Here is a 27203-nt window from a genome sequence, read left to right as displayed (position 1 = left end):
GCTGATGTTTTCCCTTTCCGAAGCAGCTTTCTCTAGAAATCTGGAAATTGTTTCCTTGACAGGAGGGGGAGGAATTGGGTGGGAAGGCTTGAGGTGGAGAAAAGTTGTCACATGCACGCAGGGAGGTTAGAGCAGGTGCTCTGGAGCCCGCGGTGCTTGGAATCCTGGTGCCACCCTCCCTGGCTGTGTGGACTGGGGCAGGTTGCTCCCACTCTGCACTCAGTTTCCTGATCTATAAAATGGGGTGCTGACAGTGCCAACTGTGCTGTGGGACTCGATGATGTATTGATAGGTAGTGCCTGGCACGCGGTGAGGCTCAGGGAGTTGCTGCTACTGCTGATGGAGTCCTAGGACCTTTTCCTCTGAGCCAGGGAAAGAGCTGGGCCTGGACCAGGACCCAGCCCTTCTCTCTGGTCCTGTCTACTCCTAGCTCCTGACTTCCTTCCTGAGGGCACATGGCATCATTCTCAGGTGGTGTAAAGGTTTCAGAGCTGCTGATTCTGAGGGGTGCAAAGCAGAAGGGGCTTCCTCCTGGCTCCCATTTTCTTCTCTCAGATTTGGCTTCTGGAGACTTCTCCCATCCTAAGGGGAAACTGCCCAGAAAGAGGACATGACTACTGAACAGAGGGAAGCAAGGTCTCAGGTGAGTGCATTACCATCTCAAGTGTTACGGACAAATAGTTTTGTTTTTTAATCCTCAAACTGAAATTCTGTCCCCAGTACAGTCTTTGCCAGGATTTGGAGCCCATGTCCTTCTCCCTTTGAAGAGTTGGTCCATCCTGGTAGATGGTGAATTGCATAGGGATTACTTGCCTCCAACCCCCCAATCCATGTGTTGTGTTTCTTTTTTTTTTTTCTGATAGACACTCTTTTATTCATTAATCTCAATTCACTGTATGATTACTGAGTTGACAGGTAAGATGCCACACGTCTTATACCACTTGGGGTCAGAACAAACAAACGTGCGCACTTGGCAGAGTTCCTTTCTGGCCTGCCTCCTTTGCTCAGTCATGTCCCCCTCCCTACCCTTGGCCAGAATGCTTTTCTTTTTCTTTCCACCCCTGAGAATCTTCATGATACCTTACCCAGGCTTTTCCCAGTCCAGAGTTTTTAGTTTTTTCTCCCTCTTAACTTTCTGGATCATGTGCCTTGCTTCTATCACTCTCTTGAAAACTGATCTTGACCTGCCATTGTCATCTTTATTCTGTGGGAATGAGGGTGGGACCCCATCCAGGTGAGGTGGTGTGTGAACAAAGGATAGCCATTTTGGTGGGGACACAGATGGAGAGGTCTCTTGACTTTAAGAGCTGAGAGAAGATTCTTCTGGAAGTGGCAGGGAGGGTGTTGTGGGATATCAGTAGTGGAGAAGCAAGGTATACAGGGTGTACAGTTAGAAGTGGGGCTCTCAAGCCAGACAGCCAAGTTTGAACCAGTATCTTCTGTTACCATTTACGGGCCTTAGGCAATTGCATCTCTCTGTGCCTCAGTTTCCTCACCTGTAGAATGGGAATAACAACCATGCGTACCTCATAGGGTAGATGAGAGGAATTGCAGCATGGCAAGTGTTTCAATAGGGGCCGGGCACATAGTTGATGTTGAATATGTGGTGGTTGTGGTAGCTGAACAATATTATTCTAGTACATGATACTATTACTGTTGATAGATAAAAATTAACTGTACAGTGTTTTTAGGACCCAGAAAATACTGTGCGTTCTGTACTCATTTTCATCTAACAATAATAGTTAATGTTGCTGGGGGAATATCCCGAGGGCTTTACCTTTGTTCTCACTCTCATAACAGCGCAGCAGTTATTACCCCCATTTTACACATGAGGAAACTGAGGCTTTAAGAAGTCAAGTGACCTGAAATCAAACCCAGGTATGTCTGGCCTCTGAGTTCATGCTGGTTATTGTCCAGCCATTCCTCTGGTGCATCTCTCAGAACACATGGCAGGCCCAGCCCCTGTGTTACCAGAGCTCTCTGCAGTGCAATGTTGTATATCATTTGGACCCACGAAATGTGATGGTGGTTGATCTTCTGAGGCTATGGCCAGGACCTGCCTTTGCATATTTGGGCTGCTTTTTTCTAAGGCTTTCACATTCCATTCCAACAGAGCCAAGCTGCTCTCTTGCCCAGAATTTTCTCTGTCCCTGTGTGTGAGTCCTATGTGACATTTCTCCCTAACCTCACCTGCTGTGTGGAATTGTGTGTAAAACTCAGTAATAGGATGTTTAAGGTAAGAGAGAGAGTATACCAAGTGCTGTGTTGGAAGAAAACTTCAGTTATCATCCTGTCTCTGCCATTAATAAAGTATGTGACCTGGAATCTTGACTGTCCTGGATCTTGTGTTCCTCGTCTCTAAAATGAGGATTAGCAGATATGGTGTATGGTCCTATCCAGCTACACATTTTCCTTTTAGTGTTCAAATTCATGCACTTTTCTTGTCTGCTAGTTAGATTGTAAGTTCTTTGAGAGCAGAGATCATTTCTTGTATTCCTCCCAATGTGCCAATAATTTAATGCCTTTTCTTACTATAAAAATATTGCGTGATCCGGGCAAAAAACTTTATAGACAATAAAACATGCACATATATATATATGGGTATAGGTATATATGCTTGTAAATGTACGTATGTGCATAGATGTGTGTATGTACATGTATTTGTCTATATATTTTTTCCGTATATGCAAAAAAAAAGTAAAATCACCCTTAATCCCACCATCTGGAGATGATCGCTGTCAGCCATTTGTTAGGCATCTCTCAGCATCACTTACTATGTACATATATAATTTTTTTCAAAAATGGGACCAAACTATACATACTGATATGTAACTTGCTTTTTATACTTAACATTATTAAGAATGCCTTTTTAAGTCAAAAATACTGACTTACACCATCAATTTTAATGATTCATAGTACTTTATATTGACATGATAATAGGTAAGATCTGAACCTTTAATATGAGCCATGTATGGTTTTAAGTACATTGTATGGATTATTTCATTTATTTATTAACTATTTGGTAGGTTTTGAGAGGCAGTTTTACAGAGTGGTTAAGAATGGAGCCTTAGACATCCACCTGGAATTGGAATCCCAGCACTACCACTGACCAATTGTGTGACTTTAGACAAATATCTTATCCTCTCTGTCACTTCTCTTGTGTAAAACGAGGACAATAATAGTACCTTCTTCCTAGCGTTGTTGTGAAGGTAAAATAAAGATTTACACTAAAGATTAATATAAAGCTCTAAGAATAGTACTTGTCCTGAAGAAAGCATTCAGTTAATGATAGCTGTTTTAATTTCCATTATTACTGTCCTCAGGCTGCAGAGAGCACACAGATAGTGCCTTAAATTATTTAACCGAGCCTTTGTCAGTGATTATTTAGGTTGTAGGTGTTTCTGTTTCTCTGCTGTTAACTAGCACCATAATAAATGTCCTTTTGTGTGCATTTTTTTGCACTGTTCGTTATCAAACAAATATAATAATTGGAGAGTTAAAAAGTATGCACATTTTAAAGCTCTTAATATGTATTACCAAATTGCTATTAGAAAGATTATTCTAATTAACACTCCCACTAATGGTCTTAATACCTCCACACATCTCTGTGTGGTTAACACAGGGCCTGGTTCATACTTCATGGTACTCAGTATGTATTTGTCACAGGTCAAGTGTTCATTAAACCAGTGACTTGAAACCTTAAGAACCTAGAATAATATAGAAGCATTTCATGGTAGCCTGTCTACTTCCCACTGCCGCCCTCTTCACCCTGTGTGATGGGTGGTCTTGGGTGAGCTGGGATGCTTGTCTCTACAGCTGTCAGTGACGTTCGAAGATGTGGCTGTGCTCTTTACGCGGGATGAGTGGAGAAAGCTGGCTCCTTCACAGAGAAACTTGTACCAAGATGTGATGCTGGAGAACTATAGCAACTTGGTGTCATTGGGTAAGGAAATTTCCTCTGTTTAGAAATTGGGATAACTCAGCATCTGATTCACTGGATAAAAGCCATGGATCATCAAAACTTTAGCTGAGTTTTGCCTTAGCACTGTACAAATTGGATCTCCACAAATAAATCTGAAAAACTTTTTCCTGCTAATAGGCATGGATGCCTCATGCCCCACGGATGGGACAGTCTACAGAGCTGCACATTAGAAATTCCCTCATAGTTCAGGCATTTCCCACTATGATTGTTCTATGATGTGTCTGCTCGTCTCTAAGCAGAGAGCATCTTTCATCCCTCTTCTTTGACCCACCACTTGCCTTTCCCGTTCACTTTTCCAGCTAGATGAACACTGTATAATCCATATTTGAAAGGGAACCAGATAGTGTTTTCTCATTTTAAACAGTCTACCTGGTATCTTCTCCATAGATACCTGTTTATAAATATGAATTTAGTCTGTACATCTCATATATTTCCTCTTTTATAGAAAGCTAATGGTACCCTATTTCAAGGGTACATGTTTATCGTATTTTCCTAACATGCAACTAATTATTACATTGTTATGTTTTACAAGTCCCTTGCTTTTTCCCTAACACACCCCTCACATCATGGGGGCAGAACTTGAGCACCCTAAGGAGCTCTTTATATCATCCTGTAAGTTTCCACTCAGATCTCAGATACCTCTTCATGTCAAAACCAAGTTTGTTGTTGTTTTTATTTTTTTGTTTTTTTTTTCTATGAGCAGGACTCCTATTTTCCAAACCTGAGGTGATCTCCCTGTTGCAGCAAGGAGAAGATCCCTGGAAGGTAGAGAAAGAAAGCCCTGGAGGCTCCTCTGTAGGTGAGTGGGTGGGGAATCTCTGCAGGCAGCAGTCTGGTAAATGAGTACATGTGCAACTTGGAGATGTTGGTCAGGGAAATTTCTCCAAGTTCTTAGTCCTCAAGAAGTTTTGGAGAAGGGTCACAAACTTCTGCGTCATCTCTGATAATCACTTCACAGGTAAATCTCTCAGGATCTTTATTCTTTCCTGTTGTTTTGGAGGAGGGCTACATTTTCATGTATTCATTGAGCAAACTTAGTCCATTTAAGGAACTACAGATAATTCATTCTGACTGAAGCCCAGGGTTGTGGGAAAAGAAAGAGATGAGGAAGGAAATGAGGTCAGAAAGCCAGGTGGGGCCACACTCTGAAGTGCTTTGGTACAGTTCTTAGAGATGGGAACTGTCCGTGGGTGACTGGAAATAATTCAAGGATTTTAAGCAGAAGAATTATATGGTCCTTGATATTTTAGAAAAAATGGTCAGAGTCTGAAACACTTTAAATGTCCTTCAGTAAAGGCATAGCTAAAGAAGCTGAGGTGGGTCCCTACACTGGCACACAGCACCACAGTCAGAAACAAGAAGCACTGGTGTGGGTGGAGCTCCAAGGCACGTGAAGGACTAAAACTAGTTACGGTGCATGATTATGACATGTCGCCATTTATGTGTAAAGAAAATTATGTGGGTGTTTGTCTATATGCATAATATGCATGTAAGTGCTGAGAGAAAGGTCGCGGGACACCTAAGGTGGTAACTAGTTACATTTGGATTAGGATCGAGAATGAGTATTGATGAAAGGGGACTTTATTTACATGTAATGTTATTAAAATTTTCACAGAGAATATATTCATAAAGTCCTTATTATGCAATTTCAATTTAATAAGAATGGTCACTTTGGAAACACTGTTGGTCTTAGATTTGAAGTGAGGAAAAACTAGAGGTGGGAACCTTCTGGAGATTATTGTGTAATGCAGGCAAGACGTTACCTGCAGGAAGGCACGTGCAGTGGGTTCAGGAAAGAGGAGAGAGAGACTTCCCTGGTGGCACTCTGGTTAAGAATCTGCCTGCCAATGAGGGGACATGGGTTCGATCCCTGGTCTGGGAAGATCCCACATCCCGCAGAACAGCTAAGCCTGTGCGCCACAACTACTGAGCCTGTGCGTCACGATTACTGAAGCCGGCGTGCCTAGAGCCCGAGCTTCACAACAAGAGAAGCCACCACAATGAGAAGCCTGCGCATTGCAACAAAGAGTAGCCCCGACTTGACACAGCTAGAGAAAGCCCGTGCGCGGCAACAAAGACCCAATGCAGCCAAAAATAAATAAATATAACATTTTTTTTAAAAAAAGGAAAAAGGAGAGAGGTCCCTTTGTTAAGGGTTCAGGACGGGTTCAGTGTGGCATGGGTTTCATTTGAGATGTGAGTGAAATATGGGTAGAGGTCGCCAGTGGACAGCTGTAGAAGGTATGCAGGGTTGGAACTCAACAGGGAGGTCAGGGAGCCGTCAGTGAGGAGGTAGCATTTGAAACCTTGAGCTGAGCAGACGAGGGAACGGAGGAGAGGACAGTCCCAGGAAACCTCAATGTTTATGAGGTGGGTTAAGAAGGAAGAATCTGTGGCTGAGCCTGAGAGGAAGTCACCAGAGGAGAAAACTGGCAGATTTGGCTGTCATGGAAGTTGAGGACTGAGAGCTGTTGAATTGGGGAGGCCAGGGCTCTGAGGGAGCCAGGTTCTAACCCTTGCCCACTGCTTTCCTGTCCCGTGATAAACAGCAGTGCAACCTTGGACAGAAGGACGCAGGTCCTGCCCTGGCGGAGCTCAGTGGAGGGGGAGGCTAAGCGCACACAGGGCTGTGGAATGACAGACTCCAGTGAGGACCTCGGGAGAAGAGCCACAGGTGCTGTGAGAACGTGGAACAGGAGGGGTGCTGTGGGCAAGGCTTCCCGAGGAAGGGCCGGATCCCACGTTGTAAGAAGCGTTCAGGCACAGGAAGAGCATGTCCGAGAGTCCAGACAAAGGAAGCCGGCGTGTGGAGACGGGAGCGGGGAGAGGGGCCCGGGACCTGAGAGCCAGGCACAGCCCCTGAGGAGTTGAAGTACCCTGGCCACGGGCCCAGGTTTATATTCTGCAAGGATCAGCCTGCAACCAATGTGGAGCCACCTGGCCTAGATGTGGTAGGACTTGTCTGAGGTTGCTGTTGGGTCCAGACGGGTCAGTGATGCCCCCACACAATGGGGGCCCAGCAGAAGGGCTGTGGGACAGGCTGTCTCAATCCCTAAGGCGCCCACACCTATAGTAGAGCTCATTCTTTCCCATATAAGGTGAGATCTTTTGAGGTGGGAACCACACTTATCTCTCCTTATGTCTTTTAACTGTCATTTGGGAGAAATATTCTAATTTTGTGGGAACTGCTGGAGACCACCACAATGTAAACAGAGAATGCAGGCAGCAGGGAACCAGTGGAGAGTTTAGGAGGGGCGTCAGGTGTGGACTGAGTATGGCGTGGAAGATTAAAGGAAGAGAAGGAAGAATTGTTCACTTTCCATTCGCCTCGGGAGCCTCTGATCCATGAGAAGTCCCCCTTCCTGAGTGAAGTGTTAGTTGGATCCATGAGGAGTCCCCCTTCCTGAGTGAAGTGTTAGTTGCATTAAACTGAATAGAAAGTATGACTGGAGTCGAAAGCTGTCCAGAGAGACCCTGAAGACACCTAGTGGTGATGTCAAGTCCTTCTCAGGTTTGGGAAGCTGTCCCTGAAGGAAAACTCTGGGTGTCTGGAGGAAGTAAGGACATCAGAGCCAACCAGTGTGTGCATTTCTCTGGATGGGATGAACCTCCTCTCTTTGGTCAAAGGTGACAGTCAGATGGAGCATCCTGGGAGTGCTGGCCTGTGGTTGTGTCTCTCCTGCAACCCTGGTGAGTCTCCCATCTGCCTGGACTAAAGTGCCCTCAGAACAGTTTCCCTTCCAAGGGGAGCTCAGTTCTCTGAGCTCAGGTGAAGGATCTGGATGTTCTTGGAAGCACCTTGATCATTAACTCTAGACCAGAACCAAAAACCGACCCTTTGAACAGCCGGTGACGGAAAAGCTTATGCTTCCAGGATAGGACTCCTAGAACCTCTAATTGCCTCCAAATGTGCTTTTAAAATATTATTTTCACATCAAAACTATTTACAACTAGGAAAAATAAAACGAACAGAAAAAACAAACTGTGTCACCCCTGGCTCTGTATGTTTTATATTGAGAAATGGGAGGAAATGGCTCAAAGAGACTCATCTGAGTCTCTTCCTTAAGAAATGAACCCAGGGCTTCCCTGGTGGCGCAGTGGTTGAGAGTCTGCCTGCCGATGCAGGGGACACGGGTTCGTGCCCCGGTCTGGGAAGATCCCACATGCCGCGGAGCGGCTGGGCCCGTGAGCCATGGCCGCTGAGCCTGCGCGTCCGGAGCCTGTGCTCCGCAACGGGAGAGGCCACAACAGTGAGAGGCCTGCATACCACAAAAAAAAAAAAAAATGAGAAAAGAAATGAACCCAAAGTCTAATCACTTTTCTGGAATATTTTATATGTATATATATATATATATATATATATATATATATATGTATATGTATACATATATACATATATATATTATATGGATAATGTGATTAAATCAACTTGAACGTCTCATGAGTTTGGTTGACACTCAATGTGAAAATATTCTTAAAATCAAAAATTTAAAAATTCAGGGATGATTAGGTAAATTACCTCCAATGAAAAAGTGTTTGTCTTTTTCTCTTTGTTATATTTATGCTAGAATTCAGGGCAGACTGAACCTGGCAGGGTGGTTGGCTGAGGGGTCCCTTGTGGGCTGCCTTCCACCCACCAAGATTTGATGAGGCTGCACCTGCAAATTTTTTTAATTTGCAGAAAGGTGCTGTAGGGGTTATAGCGGCAGCCTAATGAAATAACATGCAGTAATTTTAAAGAGTGAATTTCTTACAAGGTGAAAGTTGAGCCCAAATGCTCTGTAGTCCTGTTTAATATGTTTGATTTAGTCTTGTTCTCATCCCCTGCCACCAACATCTGTTGTCCTTGTAGCTGCCAGAATGGTCTATTTAAAAGGTAGATCAGGTTATCTCACTCCCATGCTCAAAACCTTTAGTAGCTTCTATCACATAGAACACAATCCAAAGCCCCTAGTGTGGCCTTTGTGGTCTGGTCTTGGCTACCTTTTCACCTTCACCTCCTTCCTCTCTGCCCTTCATTCAAGAACTCTCATCCCCTGGTCTCCTTGTAGTTCTTCAGACAGGCCACCTCAGGGCCTCTGCACTTGTTTTTTCCTCTCCTGGACCATTCTTCCTGAGCCACAAGCCCACATGACTGACTTCCTTGAGTTGCACAGGTTTCTGTTAAGATGGCACTTTGTCTATTAGACACAACACATCTGAACATGGCCCTCTGTCCTCCACATTCTTTTTTTTTTAATTTTATTGAAGTATAGTTGATTTACAATGTTATGTTAATTTCTGCTGTACAGCAAAGTGATTCAGTTATACATATATGTATTCTTTTTCATATTCTTTTCCATTATGGTTTATCACAGGATATTGATTATAGTACCCTGTACTATATACAGTAGGACCTTGTTGTTTATCCATTCTATATATAATAGTTTGCATCTGCTAATCCCAAACTCCTAATTTAACCCTCCCCCACCCCCTTCCCCCTTGACAACCACAAGTCTGTTCTTTATATCTGCAAATCTGTTTCTGTTTCATAGATAAGTTCATTTGCGTCATACTTCAGATTCCACATGTAAGTGATATCATATGGTATTTGTCTTTCTCTTTCTGGCTTACTTAGTATAATCTCTAGATCCATTCGTGTTGCTGCAAATGGCATTATTTCATTCATTTTTATGGCTGAGTAGTAGTCCATTCTGTATATATACCACATCTTCTTTATCCATTCATCTGTTGATGGATATTTAGGTTGTTTCCTTGTCTTGGCTATTGTAAATAGTGCTGCTGTGAACATAGGGGTGCATGTATCGCCTCTTTCTTTCTTTTTTTTTTTTTTGACAAAGGAAACACAACATTTTTATACTTAATGCATTCTTTAAAACATGCATGCAAGTTAAACGTGTAAAATCCAAGCAACAGACTTAAATGTTATAAGAAGGTCTCCATTCTCAGAGAGCTAAAAAATAAATGTGGACATGAATTTTAGTGGTGTAATCTCCATTTCACTTATAGTTTTAATTTTGTTCATTTCCTTTACAGTTCAGTGGCTTGACTCCTTTTTTTGTGGAGGGGAGGGCTAGCTGTCTACTTTTTTTTTAAATTTTTTATTGGAGTATAGTTGCTTTACAATGTTGTGTTAGTTTCTGCTGTATAACAGAGTGAATCAGCTGTACGTATACACATATCCCCTCTCTTTTGGATTCCTTCCAATTTAGGTCACCACAGAGCATTGAGTAGAGTTCCCTGTGCTATACAGTAGGTTCTCATTAGTTATCTATTTTATACATAGTCTCAATGGTGTATATATGTCAATCCCAATCTCCCAATTCATCCCACTCCCCCTTCCCCCTCAGTATCCATATGTTTCTTCTCTACGTCTGTGTCTCTATTTTAGCTTTGCAAATAAGATCATCTATACCATCTTTCTAGATTCCATATATATGTGTTAATATACGATATCTGTTTTTCTCTTTCTGGCTTATTTCACTCTGTATGACAGTCCCTACGTCCATCTAAGTCTCTATAAATGATCCAGTTTCACTCCTGTTTATGGCTGAGTAATATTCCATTGTATATATGTACCATATCTTCTATATCCATTCCTCTGTTGATGGACATTTATGTTGCTTCCATGTGCTGGCTATTGTAAATAGTGCTGCAGTGAACATTGGAGTGCCTGTGTCTTTTTGAATTATGGTTTTCTCTGGGTATATGCACAGCAGTGGGATTGCTGGGTCATATGGTAGTTCTATTTTTAGTTTTTTAAGGAACCTCCATACTGTTCTCCATAGTGGCTGCATCAATTTACATTCCCACCAACAGTGCAAGAGGGTTCCCTGTTGTCCACACCCTCTCCAGCATTTATTGTTTCTAGATTTTTTTGATGATGGGCCATTCTGACCAGTATGAGGTGATACCTCATTGTAGTTTTTGGGGGGTTTTTTTTTGTTTTTTTTTGCGGTACGCGGGCCTCTCACTGTTGTGGCCTCTCCCGTTGCGGAGCACAGGCTCCGGACGTGCAGACTCAGCGGCCATGGCTCACGGGCCTAGCTGATCTGCAGCATGTGGGATCTTCCCAGACCGGGGCACGAACCCGTGTCCCCTGCATCGGCAGGCGAACTCTCAACCACTGTGCCACCAGGGAAGCCCCTCATTATAGTTTTGATTTGCATTTCTCTAATAATTAGTGATGTTGAGCATCTTATCATGTGTTTTTTGGCCATCTGTATGTCTTCTTTGGAGAAATGTCTATTTAGGTCTTCCGACCATTTTTTAATTTTTAATTTTTTTTTTTTGATATTGAGCTGCATGAGCTGTTTGTATATTTTGGAGATTAATCCTTTGTCAGTTGCTTCATTTGCAAATATTTTCTCCCATTCTGAGGGTTTTCGTTTTGTTATGGTTTCCTTTGCTGTCAAAAGCTTTTAAGTTTAATTAGGTCCCATTTTTTACTTTTGTTTTTCTTTTCATAACTGTAGGAGGTGGGTTAAAAAAGATCTTGCTATGACTTAATATCAAAGAGTGTTCTGCCTATGTTTTCCTCAAGGAATTTTATAGTGTCTGGCCTTACATTTAGGTCTTTAATCCATTTTGAGTTTATTTTTGTGCATGGTGTTAGGGAGTATTCTAATTTTCTTCTTTTACGTGTAGCTGTCCAGTTTTCCTAGCACCACTTACTGAAGAGGCTGTCTTTTCTCCATTGTATATTGTTGCTTCCTTTGTCATAGATTAGGTGACCATATGTGTGGGGGTTTATCTTTGGGTTTTCTATCCTGTTCCATTGATATATATTTCTTTTTTTGTGCCAGTACCATACTGTCTTGATTACTATAGCTTTGTAGTATAGTCTGAAATCAGGGAGCCCGATTCCTCCAGCTCCCTTTTTCTTTCTCAAGATCACTTTAGCTATTCGGGGTCTTTCGTGTTTCCATACAAATTGTAAAATTTTTGATTCTAATTCTGTGAAAAATGCCATTGGTAATTTGATAGGGATTGCACTGAATCTGTAGATTGCTTTGGGTAGTATAGTCATTTTCACAATGTTGATTCTTCCAGTCCAAGAACATGGTATATCTCTCCATCTGTTTGTGTAGTCTTTGATTTCTTTCATCAGTATCTTATAGTTTTCTGCATACAGGTCTTTTGTCTCCTTAGGTAGGTTTATTTCTCGGTATTTTATTCTTTCTGTTGCAATGCTAAATGTAATTGTTTCCTTAATTTCTATCTCTGATCTTTCATTGTTAGTGTATAGGAATGCAAGAGATTTGTGTATTAATTTTGTATACTGCAGCTTTACTAAATCCATTGATTAGCTCTAGCTGTTTTCTGGTGGCATCTTTAGGATTTTCTATGTATAGTATCATGTCATCTGCAAATAGTGACAGTTTAACTTTTTCTTTTCCAATTTGGATTTCTTTTTTCTTCTCTAATTGCCGTGTCTAGGAGTTCCAAAACTATGTTGAATAATAGTGGCAAGAGTGGGCACTAGGGGTGCATGTATGTTTTGAAATTATAGTTTTTTCTGGATATATGCCCAGGAGTGGGATTACTGGATCATATGGCAACTCTATTTTTAGTTTTTGAGGAACCTCCATACTGTTTTCCATTGTGACTGCACCAATTTACATTCCCACCAACAGTGTAAGAGGGTTCCCTTTTCTCCACACCCTCTCCAGCATTCTTCCACAGTCTTTATGCCCTCACCATGTGTTATTTTCTCTCAGAGTACTTATCACTGCAAAATAGTACATATTTATTTATAATCTGCTCTTCCTCTGAATTATAAACTCTCTTGTGCTGGGTTGTCTGTTTCATTTGTACCCATTTCTCCAGTACCTAAACTAGTGCTCGGTCAGAGTTGGCTTCCAGTTAACGAATGCATGAATGACTTGGCTAGGTTAGTGGTGATGGACACAGAAAGAAGGGAACCAGTTTCAGAGACATTTAGGAGATAAATGCAGCAGGACTTAAAGATGAATTGGATATGGAAGATAAAGGAGATTGAGTTGTCAAGGATGGTTGCTTGGTTTGTGACTTGTTCAGGGATGGATAATGATATAATTCACTGAGATAGTGGTAGTAGGAGATCAGATTTGGAGGAATGATACCAATTTGATTTTTTACTTTAGAGGGAATTTTACTTTAAAAAAATTTTTTTTGATTTTAAGATAATTTTAGATTCACATAAGAAGTAGTACAGAGAGATCCCATTGGTCCTTTACCCAGTTCCAAAACTATAGTTCAAGACTGCAAACAAGATATTGATGTTGATACAACAAAGATATGGAAGAATTCCTTCTGTCACCATAAAGATCCTTCCTGTCACTCATTTTTAGACACCCACTTTCATCTTGTTCCTTGTCCCTGTTCCTCACCTCCTCTTATTCTTAACCCTTTGTAACCACTAGTCCATTTCTATAATTTTGTCATTTCAGTAATGTTATTTAAATGGAGTCATACAGTATGCAACCTTTTAGGACTGTTTTTTTTTTTCGCTCAGCATAATTCTCTGGAAATTTATTCAAGTAGTTCCTTGTCAGTATTTCCTTGTTACTTATCAATATTTCATTCCTTTTGATTGCTGAATAGTTTTTTGTAAAACACATATACCACAGTTACATAACCATTCACTGTTGAAGGACATATGGGTGTCTCCAGTTTCTGACAATTACAAGTAACATTGCTATAAACATTTGTGTACAGGTTTTTGTGCAAAAGTAAGTTTTTATTTCTCTGTGATAAATGCGGAAGAGTGCAATTACTGGGTCATGTTGTAGTTGCATGTTTAGTTTGAAAGACACAGCTAAATTGTGTTCCAGAGTGGCTGTACCAATTTACATTCCACCAGCAACGCAGCAGCATATGAGTGATTCAGTTTCTGTGCATCCTTGCCAACATTTTGTGTTGTCAATACTTTTATTTTAGCCATTCTGATAGGTATATGGTGATATACACTGTGATTTTAATTTGCATCTTCCTAAGTTCTAATGATGTTATTTCCATGTGCTTTTTTGCCATCTGTATATCTTCTTTGATGAAATGTCTGTTCATGTCTTTTGTCCATTTTCTAATTGTTTGGTTTTTTGCTGTTGAGATTTGAGAGTTTTTTATATATTCTAGATGGTAGTCATTTGATGGATATGTGGTTTGCAAATATTTTTTCCTAGTCTTTAGTTTCCTTTCATCCTCTGAGGAACAAAAGTTTTAATTTTGAGAGGTCTGGTTCATCAGTGTTTCCCTTTATGGATTGTCCTTTCGTTGTCACGTCTAAGAACTCTTTGCCTATCCTCAGATCTTGTAGATTTTCTTCTGTGTTTTTTCTAAAAATGCTGTAGTTTTACACTGTACATTTATTTCTGTGATTCTTTTGCATTTAATTTTTGTATTAGATGTAGGATTCGGTCAAGATTCTTTTTTTTTTTGCTTATGGACAGTCGGTTGTCCCAGCATTATTTGTTGAATAAGCTATCTTCCTCCACTCAGTTCTTTTACACCTTTGTCAAAAAGCTGTTGAGCCCATTTGTGAGTCTGTTTCTAGGTGTTCTGTTTCACTGATCTGTGTGTTTATCCCTCCACGCACATCACACAGTGTTGATTACTGTAGCTATATATAGGCTTTAATATTGGATGGGTTGATTATTTCTTTTTTCTTTTTCAAAGTTGCTTTAACTATTCTAGTTTCTTTGCTTTTCCATATAAATTTTAGAATAATCTTATTTGTATCTACGAAAAAATCTTGCTGAGATATTGCAGTAAACCAAGTAAACTTGGAGATAGTTGAGATCTTTACTATGCTGAATCTTCCAATCCATCAATATGGTGTATCTTACCATGTATTTATTAGCTCGTTTTTGTTTTTGGCCACAATGTGCAGCTTATGGGATCTTAGTTCCCCGACCAGGGATTGAACCTGGGCCCTCAGGCCCTCAGCAGTGAAAGCGCTGAGTCCTAACCGCTGGACCACCAGGGAATTCCCTATTTAGCTCTTACTTAATTTCTTTCATCAGTGTTTTGTAGTTTGCAGAATACAAGTCCTGTACATATTTTGTTACATTTACACCTAAGTATTTTTTGAGTAATTATAAATGGTATTGTAAATATAATTTCAGTGCCCACATGTCCATAGTATATGGAAATAATGTTGATTTTTGTATGTTTATCCTTATATCCTGTGACCTTCCTAAACTCCTAATAGTTCTAGGAAATGTTTTGTAGATTCCTAGGGATTTTTTTTAATGTACTGTCATCTCAAGATAGGGATAGTTTCATTTCTTCCTTTCTGATTTGTATGATTTTTATTTCCTTTTCTTACCATATTGTACTAAGTAGACTTTCAGTACTATACTGATTAAGAGTGGTGAGAACAGACATTCTTGCCTTGTTCCCAATCTTAAGTATAAAGCATTTAGCCTTTCGCCATCAAGTATACTGTTAGCTCTAGATTGCTGCAGATGCTCTTTATCAGGTTAAGATATTTTTCTGGGAGGCCAAATGACCTTCACTTCAGCAGATTACATTTATAACATAGTGACTAAGAGATTTAAGAGTCATACCAACCAAGTACAGTGGGTGAACCTTGATTGTTTCCTAATTGAAAAAATTTATGAAGCAATTAGGGAAGTTCAAACACTTCCATGTATATAAGATGCTACTAGTGAGTAGTGTTAAGTTCATTGGCTGTGAGATGTTTTGCTTTTTTTGTTTTTTTTTAAAGACCTTATCCTTGATAAATGCATTTGGAAACATTATTAGATGAAATGATATGATGTTTAGGATTTGCTTTAGCCAGTCTGATGGAGGAGTAAGAGCTTATATATGAAGTGTTGGTGGTGGTTGTTGCATTGTACAATTCTCTCTGTTTTTGTATATATTGAAATTTTTCCATAATAAAAAGTTTTAAAAATTGGAGTTACGAAAAACAAATTGTCTAGACCAGCATTCCTTTTTTCAGTAAGACACAGGATGTTCACAAATGTGCAGTACCACACCCATCTATAATTATACTGTTATGTGTAATTCCCAGCATACCAATTTTAAGTCTTTCAATCCTCTGGTTCTCAAGAAAGCCCTGTGAGAGTGCCAATTAAAGTCACATTTTTATTGAGCTATGACATTGAATCTGACTATTATTGGATAAATCAGGGAAATACTTCAGGAAATAAGGCCAAAAAGCCATTTAAGGTAAAAAAAAATATATTGATTCTGCCTTCAACCCTCACCCGTATTCCTTCATGTAGTATTGGGGAGAGTTTTTTTTTTATCTCCTGCCAACTCAGAAAAACCTCTCCAAAAGACAGAAAACAGTTACTATTGAATAAACATTAAACCAGATTTCCGCATGCATCATAGGTAACCTGCTGATGAGATTAAAAAGGGTGGGGTTTCTTTCTGTTTTTACGCAGGCCTCTCACTGTTGTGGCCTCTCCCATTGCGGAGCACAGGCTCCGGACTCACAGGCTCAGCGGCGGCACGTGGGATCCTCCCGGACCGGGGCACGAACCCGTGCCCCCCGCATCGGCAGGCAGGCTCTCAACCACTGCGCCACCAGGGAAGCCCTCTTTCTGTTTTTGTAATGTAGCTGAGCAATTATATACATGTTCTCGAGGTTAATTGTAATTTGTCCTCATTTAAGGGGACTGACAACACAGAAATAAATGTACAGTATGTATACAGTGTATACATTCTTTCATATTTATCCTAAATTCACCTGGCAGTTGGGCTATCTGTGCTAGTGAAAAGAAAACTGGTATAGTATGATGAGCAGGTGGTAACAGTTTGGAGTTCGGCACTAGGTAAACTTCCACAATGACAGGGAGATAGGATCACTATCTTTCTTGATGTTTACATTTCAAAGAGATGGCTCCCAGGCTCTCAAGAAAAACATTCCTGGTTTGTAATGCTCACAGAGGCTTTACAAGTTTACATACATATCAAAGGCATAGAGGAAGGGTTTACAAATACAAATTTCCTCAAAGAATATTCTAAGAAAAAGGGCAGGGGTGGCGGCACATATCTTTCCCTTTTGGCAAAAGGGAAGATTCAATTTTTAAGTTTTCACTAGCAAACTGCCAATCCCCTAAAATCCTAGAAAACTGTAACCACTGCCTGTACCTCTTTCCTGCCTACATCCTCCACTATCTAAGGATAGTTTGGGTACTATTCAAAGCTCACATTTGCTTCTGTTTCTATCTTTTGTTTTTGTTGTAGAAATGATCACATTGTGTTGTGACTGCATGTTGAATTATTCGTTTCTAATGTTAAATTAGGCTCCTGGAGGAAATGAATTCTTTTCATTACTAGATCTCTGGTGTCTTACAGAGCACCAGTGCCTAGAATAGAGTCTGGCACATTGTAGCAACACAGTAAATATTTGTTGAATGAATAAAATAAAGAGTAATCAGTGTCTTTTAAATAACAGAATGTGATAGGCTGAATAATGGCCCCTAAAGATACCTGGGACCCTGTGATGTTACCTTTTGTTTTGTTTTTTTAATTTATTTATTTTGGGCTGTGTCGGGTCTTTGCTGCACGCAGGCTTTCTCTAGTTGTGGTGAGCAGGGCTACTCTTCGATGGGGTGCATGGGTTTCTCATTGCGGTGGTTTCTCTTGTTGTGGAGCATGGGCTCCAGGAGCGTGGGCCTCAGTAGCTGTGGCTCACGGGCTCCAGAGCACAGGCTCACTAGTTGCGGTACACGGGCTTAGTTGCTCCACGGCATTTGGGATCTTCCTGGACCAGGGCTCGAACCCGTGTCCCCTACATTGGCAGGTGGATTCTTAATGACTGCGCCACCAGGGAAGTCCTTGTGATGTTACCTTAATATCGCCTTAAGTTATCTTAATATGATTGAATTAGGGATTTTGAGATGGTGAAGTTATCCTGGATTATCTAGGGGTGCCCAAGTGTAATCACAGTTGACTTTTTATGAGAGAGGCAGAAGGAAATTTGACAAGAAAGTGGAGGTAGTATAATGATGGAAGCAAAGAGAAATATGAAGATGCTATGCTGTTGGCCTTCAAGGTGGAGGAAGAGACCATGAGCCAAAGAACGCAGCTCTAGTGGTTGGAAAAAGAAAGGGAATGGATTCTCCCCTTGAGCTCTACTAACACCTTGGTTTCAGCCCAGTGAAACTGATTTCAGACTTTTGACCTCTAGACAGTAAGAGAATAAAATGCGTTGTTTTAAGCCACCAAGTTTGTGATACTCTGTTACAGCAGCCATAGGAAACTAATACACAAGATGAGTTCTCTAAGGATAAAAACAGTGGAAAATAATACTGGATAGGTAGGAAACTGGGATCAAAGGAACATAGTGAGAGTCAGTAGCAGTAACTATTATAGGGTAATGAGACCCTCAACCTAGGCATACTTTAGGGATGGCTGTTAGAGACATTTCAGTGATGGAATTTAATTAAGAGCATTTGGTGACTAGGCTTGGAATGCAGGGGGCAGAAAGTTTTGAGATGGGATTAAGAACTTATGGCAGAGCAACTGTAAGGTTATGATGTCATTCTGAACTAGGGAAAATAGTAAAAAGGTTTGAAAAAGCATGTGCCAGGTTCAGATTTGGACAGACTGAATTTGAAGCATAAGAAAAATACTAAAATGGAAATGCTAGTAGGCAGTTAGAAATACCACTTAAAGTATTTTGAGGAAAGTTGGGATAGTCATTCATGCAGCAGGATTTAGAGTGGATAAAATCAACTAGGGGAAGAAGAAGGTTGAAGATAGAATCTCAGAGTCTTAAGAGCCAAGGAGAGAGAATCTAGACCTAATGACAGAAACTAGTCAGGGTGGTAACCATGCACAGATGACAACTGTTTGTCATTTGTTAGACTTTCTGCCCCCTGGCAGAGGAGAGATAAGCAAGATCATTTTGGTCTCTATAAACTTCTGACTTGTTCATGAGGTAGCTCAGGCTTGGTCTAAGATAGACCAATGTTTGATCTGCATTTCAGGAGATAGATTTGTAGGCCTCGCTAAAACCACAATAAAAGGAAGAAAACCCTAAGCTGGTCATAAGGAACACTTAGGAGGTCCATGGTCCAAGGCTCTTCTTTGCATGAATTTAGGACTCTGGCGTTAGCACTTGATGGTGTAGTTGGGATGAGTAGAACTGATACAGCTCCTTGTAGCTAGGCTTACAAGATTGTCATCCTATCTTGCAGATCATGACCTTTTTTCATCCAAGCCGACTGATAGGGCCTCTTATCTGAATGGAATGTCTTGATATGGTTTTTTAATGCTTTGTAATAGTCTACACCTTTATAATTTGGCATATAAAGTGAGTGTCCTTGACACTATTCCTTTTAGATTTTTGAAGCTGTTTTTTTTCCTTCAAACTTTTTATTAATGATGAATATACAAGTCTTTATGTGTGGGTAGTCATCTGTCAATCTTGATAACATATTTAAAACTGAATAATAATTTTCTCAAAAATATTAATCTAGTTATAGTTCTTTTTTTAAATTAAGAATTGTATTTTTTTCTTTCTATTATCATTATGAACTCATGGCTTTTTATGATGTAGTATTTTTGATACAGCTTGTCGACTTAGTCATCAGGAACTCTTTTAAAGCAGGTCCTATGTCCCTTGACACAGCCCTTACACACACACACTCACACACGTATATGTTTGTGTATATATGGTTTTGAATCTCAAGGGCAGAGGATTGAGTTAGCCATACTCTGTTTAGTAGCACATTTTTTACACTCATGTCTACAAGGCCCATTTTTTCATTCTTATATTTCTACTCCATTCTCTTCCCTATTCCCTATCTCACCCCACACCACGATAGGCAAACATGCTAATGAATTTAATGCATATCTTACTAACCTTATAAATTCTGTTAGCATCCTTGCTTTCTACTAATATCAGTATGTCCCACACTCACTGTGTACCACCTTCCAGAGCCCATACAAAGAAATCTCACACATATTTTGTACCTCTCATAGGCCATCAAGGAAATAGCCATCCTTCTAAGGAGTCCTCACTCATTTTAGTGTTAGAGATCAAAATCTTGAAGACTGTAACACACATGTACTGGTGGGATGATATTGTTTAGAGCTCCTTTAGAAAACAGAGCCAGAGATTTATTTACAGGATATTTTATTTTCCATTTTAGTTCCAACATTACTTTAAAACTTACCTATTGAAATTTGACTTTTTGTAAACTAAAACTGTTCTATCTTTTGTTTGTTTTTTTTTTTGCGGTACACGGGCCTCTCACTGTTGTGGCCTCTCCCGTTGTGGAGCACAGACTCCGGACATGCAGGCTCAATGGCCATGGCTCACGGGCCCAGCCACTCCGCAGCATGCGGGATCTTCCTGGACCGGGGCATGAACCCATGTCCGCTGCATCGGCAGGCGGACTCTCAACCACGGCACCACCAGGGAAACCCTGTGCTATCTTTTATAGTTCAGTGAACCATATAAATATTCTAGCTGAAATCATTGAATTACGGCCTTAATTCAGTTTTTTACTATTATCATGTTAGCCCTCCTTTACCTCCTTCTGTCCTTGGCTGTCCATATTACTGACCCTTGACTTTTCAGTATTGCATGCAATTCATTATTGCCTCTTGCTTGAGGCACATACTGGCTTTTCCTAGCTCACAACTTTTGGCTTCATCTTATATTTTGACACTTCCATACACTACCTCAATAACGCCTACCTGTTTCCCTGCTTGGATTGGTCCTGAAACCTCCCCACAACCCAACTATTCTATAATACAATTTCTAATATGAGTTTAAAAGATGTGTGTATATCAACTAAGAGTATTTGACATTGTTCAAAAAGATTAAAAAACTGTGTTTAAAGAAGATTAGTAAAACAAAAATTGTAATTTGAGTGCCATATTGAGGAATTTATAGTGAGTAGGAGATGATTTCTGGTCATAACCCACAAGGTAGAAGAGGAAACTATATGATATTAATGGATATACTAATATTGAAGCAACTTTGCTTGCATTCCTGGAATAATGCGGTGTTGGAATCTGTTTGCTAAAGATAATTTTCTTAGAATGTTTGCACTAATATTGATAACTGATACTGTTATGTAGTTTTCTTTCTTTGTATTATTATCTGGTTTGTTTTCATATTATATTTCCTTCATAAAAGGAACTAGGAACTTTTCCTTTCTTTTAAATGCACTGGCATAATTTATAGAGCCTTGGGACTATCTGGTCCTTCAAGATGTGGTAGAATTCTGCAGTGCTTTTTTATAGGATTGCTCTTTAATAACTTAATTTTTTCAATGATACTTGGTCTGTCCCAGATTTCTAATTGTAATGGGGTCAGTTTTGGTAGCCTGCATTTCTCTAGAGAATTATCTGTTTCATATAGGTTTTCATAGATTTGAATAGAGATATCTGTTCTCTTCATTATTAATTCCTGTTTTTATCCTTACTTTTTTCTTCCATGGCTTTCTTTCCATTTACTTAGTTTTTCTAGTGTTGTGAGCTGGAAATTTAAATTAAGCTGTACTTCATGTTTCCTGTGCTCCTGTTCCGATCTTCTTGGTTATTTTTTTCATATTTTTCAATTCAAAGTGGGATTAATCTTTTTGGTGGTCACTTCAGCTCTTCTTCAGGCTCTTTGCTAGAGTTCTTCCTTTCTCTGGCATTTTTTTTCAGTCTACCATTGCTCATCACAGAGCCTTTTACCTGGGGAAGTGAGGATCAGGAGCATACAGGGCTATGATGCTGGGAATTGTTGCTTTCTCTCTCTCTCTCTTTTAAACAACCGTGTTGAGGTATAATTCACATACTATAAAATTCATGCTTTTAAAGTGTACAATTTAATGGTTTTAAGTATGTTCACAAAGATCTTCAACTATTGCCACTAATTGTAGAACATTTTCATTACCCCAGAAAGAAATCCTGTACCAATTAGCAATCACTCCACATTCCTGCATCCTCCTAACCCCTGGGAACTCCTAATCTACTTTCTGTCTTTGTGGATTTGACTATTCTGGACATTTCATGTAAGTGGAATCATATAATATGTAGCTCTTTCTATCTGGCTTCTTTTACTTAGCATATTTTCAAGATTCATTCATGTTGTAATATGTATCAGTACCTCATTCCTTTTTATGGATGACTAATATTCCATTGTATGGATATATCACCTTTTGTTTATCCATTCATCTGTTGATGGACATTTGAGTTTCCATTTTTGGTTATTACAAATAATGCTGCTATGACCATTTGTGTAAAAGTTCTTATTTTGACATATGTTTCATTTCTCATGGGTGTATACTTAGGATGAAATTACTGAGTCATATGTTTAGGCTATGTTTAACTTTTTAAGTAACTACCAAACTGTTTCCCAGAGCAGTTGTATTTACTAATTTACATACCCACCAGCTATGTATGTAGGTTCCAGTTTACCCAAATTCTCGACAAAACATTTTATTGTCCCCTAATTATTTTTTTTATTGTGGTAAAATAAAAATAATGTAAAATTTACCATTTTAACTATTTGTAAGTATACACTTTGATGCCATTAAGTACATTCACAGTGTTGTAACTATTATCATTATCCATCTGGAGAAGTTTTTTATAATCCCTTACTGAAACTCTCTACCCATTAAATAATAATTCTCCATCTGCTTTTCTCCCCAGCCTCTGGTAATCACTATTCTACTTTCTGTCTCTGCATTTGACTGTTCTAGAATCCTCAGAATTGGAATCATATAACACTTGTCATTTTGTGTCTGGCTTATTTCACGCTGCATGATGTCTTCAAGGTTCATCCATGTTGTAGCATCTATCACAATTTCATTTCTCTGTAAAGCTGAATAATAATCCATTATATGTATATACTACTTCTTGTTTATCCATTCATCTGTCAGTGGACATTTGGGTTGTTTCCACCTTTTGGCTACCGTGAATAATGTTATTATGAGCATGGGTATACAAATATCTCTTTGAGTCTTTGCTTTCAGTTCTTTTGGGTATATCTGTAGGAATGGAATTACTGAATCCCATGGTAATTCTCTGCTTAACTTTTTGAAGAACTGCCATACTGTTGTCCACTGTGGCTATATTATTTTACATTCCCAACAGCAGTGCACAAGGGTTCCAGTTTCTCCACATCCTTGCCAACATTTGTTATTTTCTGTGTGTATACACACACACATACACACATGTATATAAAATATACACACACACATATATATTAGCCATATTAACAGACGTGAAGTGGAATATTGTGGTTTGAATTTTTATTTCCTGACATGTTGAACATCTTTTCATGTGCTTATTGGACATTGGTATGTCTTCTATAGAGATATGTCTATTCAAGTCCTTTGCTTATTTTTGAATTGGATTGTTTGTTTTCTTATTGTTGAATTGTAGGAATTCTTTATATATTCTGGATATTAACCCTTTATCAGATACATAATTAGAAAATATTTTTTCCTGTTCTGTAGGTTGTCTTTTTATTCTGCTGATAGTGTTCTTTGATGTACCAAAGCTTTTATTTATTTTTAATTTTTCTTTTTTTTTTTTTTGGCCACACTGCTTGGCTTGCAGGATCTTAGTTCCCTGACCAGGGATAAAACCCTGGCCCTGGCAGTGAGAGTGCTGAGTCCTAACCACTGGACTGCCAGGGAATTCCCCCAGAAGCTTTTAATTTTGATGAAATCGAATTATTTGTCTATTTTTTTCCTTTGTTTCCTGTGCTTTTGGTATCCTATCCCAGAAATCATTGCTAAATCCTAACTCGTGAAGCTTTTACCCTATGTTTTCGTCTAAGAATTTTATAGTTTTAGATCTTACATTTAAGTCATGTATTCATTTTGAGTTAATTTTTGTGTATGGTGTTAGGTAAAGGGTCCAGCTTCATTTTTTTTTGCAAGTGGATATCCAGCTTTCCCAGCACTATTTGTTGAAAAGACTGTCTTTTCCCCATTGAATAGTCTTGGCACCTTTTTATGGGCAAAGCTCATTTGCCCATATATGTGAAGGTTTATTTCTAGACTTCCTATTCTATTCTATTGATCTATATGTTCATCTTTATGCCAGTACCACAATGCTTCGATTATTGTAACTTTGTATAAGTTTTGAAATCAGGAAGTATGAGTACTCCAAATTTGTTCTTCTTTTTCAAGATTATTTTGGCTTTTCAGGGTCCCTTGAGATTCCATATAAATTTTAAGATGAGTTTTACTATTTCTGCAAAAAAAACGGCATTGGAATTTTGATAGGGCTTGCATTTAATCTCTAGATCACTTTAGGTAGTATTGCCTTCTTATGAGTATTAAATCTTACAGTCTGTAAATACCTGATGTTTTTCCATTTACCTATGTCTTCTTTACTTTCTGCAGTGTTTGTAGTTTTCAGTGTACAAATCTTTTACCTCCTTTGAGTTAATTCCTAAGTATTTTATTCTTTTTGATGCTATCGTAAATGAAATCCTTTTCTGTATTTCTGTTTTGGCTTGTTCATTGTTAGAGGATAAAAACACAACTGTTTTTGTGTTGATTTTTTATCCTGCTACTTTGCTGAATTTGTGTATTCTAACAATTTTTTGTGGAACCTTTACATTTTCTACATATAAGATCATCTGTTGTCATCTGTTGCAGACTATTATATATATAATGGATAAACAAGATCCTACCGTATAGCACAGGGAACTATATTCAATATCCTGTGATAAACCATAAATAATGGAAAAGAATATGAAAAGAATGTATGTATGTGTAACTCAAATCACTTTGCTGTACAGCAGAAATTAACCCAACATTGTAAATCAACTATACTTCAAAAAAATAAATTTTTAAGAAAGATCATGTCATCTGTGACTGAGATCATTTTACTTTCCAATTTAGATATCTTTTATTTATTTTTCTTGCCTGATTGCTCTGGCTAGAAATTCCAATACTGTGTTGGGTTGAAGTGGTAAAAGTGGGCATCCTTATCTTGTTCCTGATCTCAGAGGAAAAGATTATAGTCTTTAACCATTGAGTATGATGTTAACTATGGGTTCTTTAAGGATGGTCTTTATTGTGTTGGGGTATTTTCCTTCCAGTCCCAGTTTATTAAGTGTTTTGGGGTTTTTTTAATCATGAAAAGGTGTTGAATTTTGAATTTTGTCAGATGCTTTTTTCTACATCACTTGAGATGATCATGTGATTTTGTGTCTTCTTTCTGTTAATGTGATATGTTGCTTTAATTGGTTTTCATATGTTGAACCATTCTTGCATTCCAAGGATAAATCTCATGGTGTATAATCATTCTAATATTCTGAATTCTCTTTGCCTAGTACTTTATTGAGGATTTAAAAATCAGTATTCACAAGGAATATTGGTCTTTAGTTTTCTATTCTTATAGGGTTTTTGTCTGGCTTTATTATCAGGGCAATGCTGGCCCCATAGAATAAGTTAGGAAATATTGCCTCCTCTTTAGTTTTTTGGAAGAGTTTCAGAAGGAGTGGTGTTAGTTCATCTTTAATATTTGATAGACAATAAAACTATCTGGTACAGAGCATTTTTACTATTGGGAGGCTTTGATTACTAGTTCAGTTGTTTTACTAGTTATATGTCTGTTCAGATTTTCTGCTTCGTAATTCAGTTTGGGTAAGTTTTGTGTTTCTAGGAATTTGTCCATATCATCTAGGCTATACAATTTTTTGTCATACAGTTATCCATGGTTTTTCCTTGTAATCCTTTTTATTTCTTTTGACTCCGTGGTAATATTGCCAACTTGCATTTCTGATTTTAGTACTTTGTGTCTTCTCTCTTTTATTTTTAGTCAGTCTCACTAAAGTTTTGTCAATTTTGTAGATCTTTTCAAATAACTGATTTTGCATTTGTTGATTTTTTTCTCTACTGTTTTTCTATTTTCTGTTTTATGTATCTAAGTTCTTGTCTTTATTATTTCTTCCTTCTGCTAGCTTTGGGTTTAGTTTGGTTTTTTTTCTAGTTCTTTAAGTTGTAAAGTTATGTTGTTAATTACAGCAGGATTTAAAATATCTTTATATTTCTTAATCCTTATATTTTTATAACATTGAAGTGTTTTATCCAAGAATAGGAGAGGTTTTTCAGGTGACTTTAATGTTATTCAAGACTGTTCTAGGGACTTCCCTGGCAGTCCAGTGGTTAAGACTTCACCTTCCAATACAGGGGGTGTGTGTTTGATCCCTGGTCAGGGAGCTAAGATCCCACATACCTCAGGGCTAAAAAACCAAAACATAAAACAGAAGCAATATTGTAACAAACTCAATAAAGACTTTAAAAATGGTCCACAACAACAATAAAAAAAATTTTTTTTAATTTTTTTAAAGACTTTAAAATTTTTTCCCACATAAGTTTTTCATATTTCTTGTGAATTCATTTCCCTAAATCTTTGTATAAATGAAGATTATTGATTTTAGTGTGTTAATTTTATATCCTGGTATGTCACTGATCAAGGTTTATCATTGATTCTCTGAGGTTTAATTTCAGCTATAGTATTATATCATCAGCAAATAGAGATAGTTTTATTTCCTCTTTACTCATGCTTATGCCTCTAATTGATTTTGCTTGTGTACTTGTATTGGTTGATACATCTAGTACAATGTTGAACAGAAGTGAAAGTAATGGGCATCCTTGCCTTGTTCTTGATCATAGTGGAAATGTCTCTAGAGTTTCTTCATTAAATAAGATACTGGCTTTAGGACTAAAGTATATGTATTTATCTTATTGAGGAAGCATCCTTCAATTCCTGTTTTTCTTGAATATTTTTATTATCAGTGGTGCTGAATTTTTTTAAGGCTTTCTCATTATCTCTAGATATACTCATAATTTTTTCCCTTAGGTACATATTATAATATACTGTGGTTAAGTGGTATAATAAGGGGAATAGATTTTTGGAGCTCACAGTCAGGAAAGGGTGCAAAGAGGAGCTTAACACTGGAACTGAATCTGAAGGCTACAGAGAAGTTTGACATGTAGGAAGGGTAGGGAAGACATTCAAGATTAGAAATAATTACAGAAATGAGAGTGATGTCATGGAGATAATGTATGAGTCTGTCATAGGCTTTGGATACTAGACTGCATTTCCCAATTCATACTCCTCCTCTGATGCCTTCTCTTCATTCTCCTGGTAATGTGTATACTCTCACCTTCTTTAAATGAGCATCTTTGTTTTATTCACCCTAGTACTCCAGCTCTCATCCATTATTATTTTATACGGTGACACTGTTACTTTCCTTTTTTTTCCTCTTGCTATAGGTTCTTTTAGC

General features: G+C 38.7%; 1 protein-coding gene across 1 annotated transcript in view; it reads left to right on the top strand.

Annotated features, from left to right (window-relative positions):
- The first annotated feature begins 595 nt into the window (after window positions 1–595).
- The window catches only part of LOC136121097 (zinc finger protein 354B), a 28305-nt gene continuing 1697 nt past the window's right edge, over window positions 596–27203 (top strand). Inside the window, exons 1-3 of the mRNA XM_065874899.1 lie at window positions 596–643; window positions 3817–3943; window positions 4686–4781. Coding sequence (XP_065730971.1) covers window positions 611–643; window positions 3817–3943; window positions 4686–4781 — 256 coding nt within the window. The 5' untranslated portion in view covers window positions 596–610. The remainder of the gene's footprint in view (window positions 644–3816; window positions 3944–4685; window positions 4782–27203) is intronic.

The sequence above is a fragment of the Phocoena phocoena genome, chromosome 3, assembly GCF_963924675.1.
Source record: "Phocoena phocoena chromosome 3, mPhoPho1.1, whole genome shotgun sequence".
Classification (NCBI taxonomy): Eukaryota; Metazoa; Chordata; class Mammalia; order Artiodactyla; family Phocoenidae; genus Phocoena; species Phocoena phocoena.
Note: the sequence above shows the minus strand (reverse complement) of the source record. Positions and strands in the feature narration are given on the sequence as shown.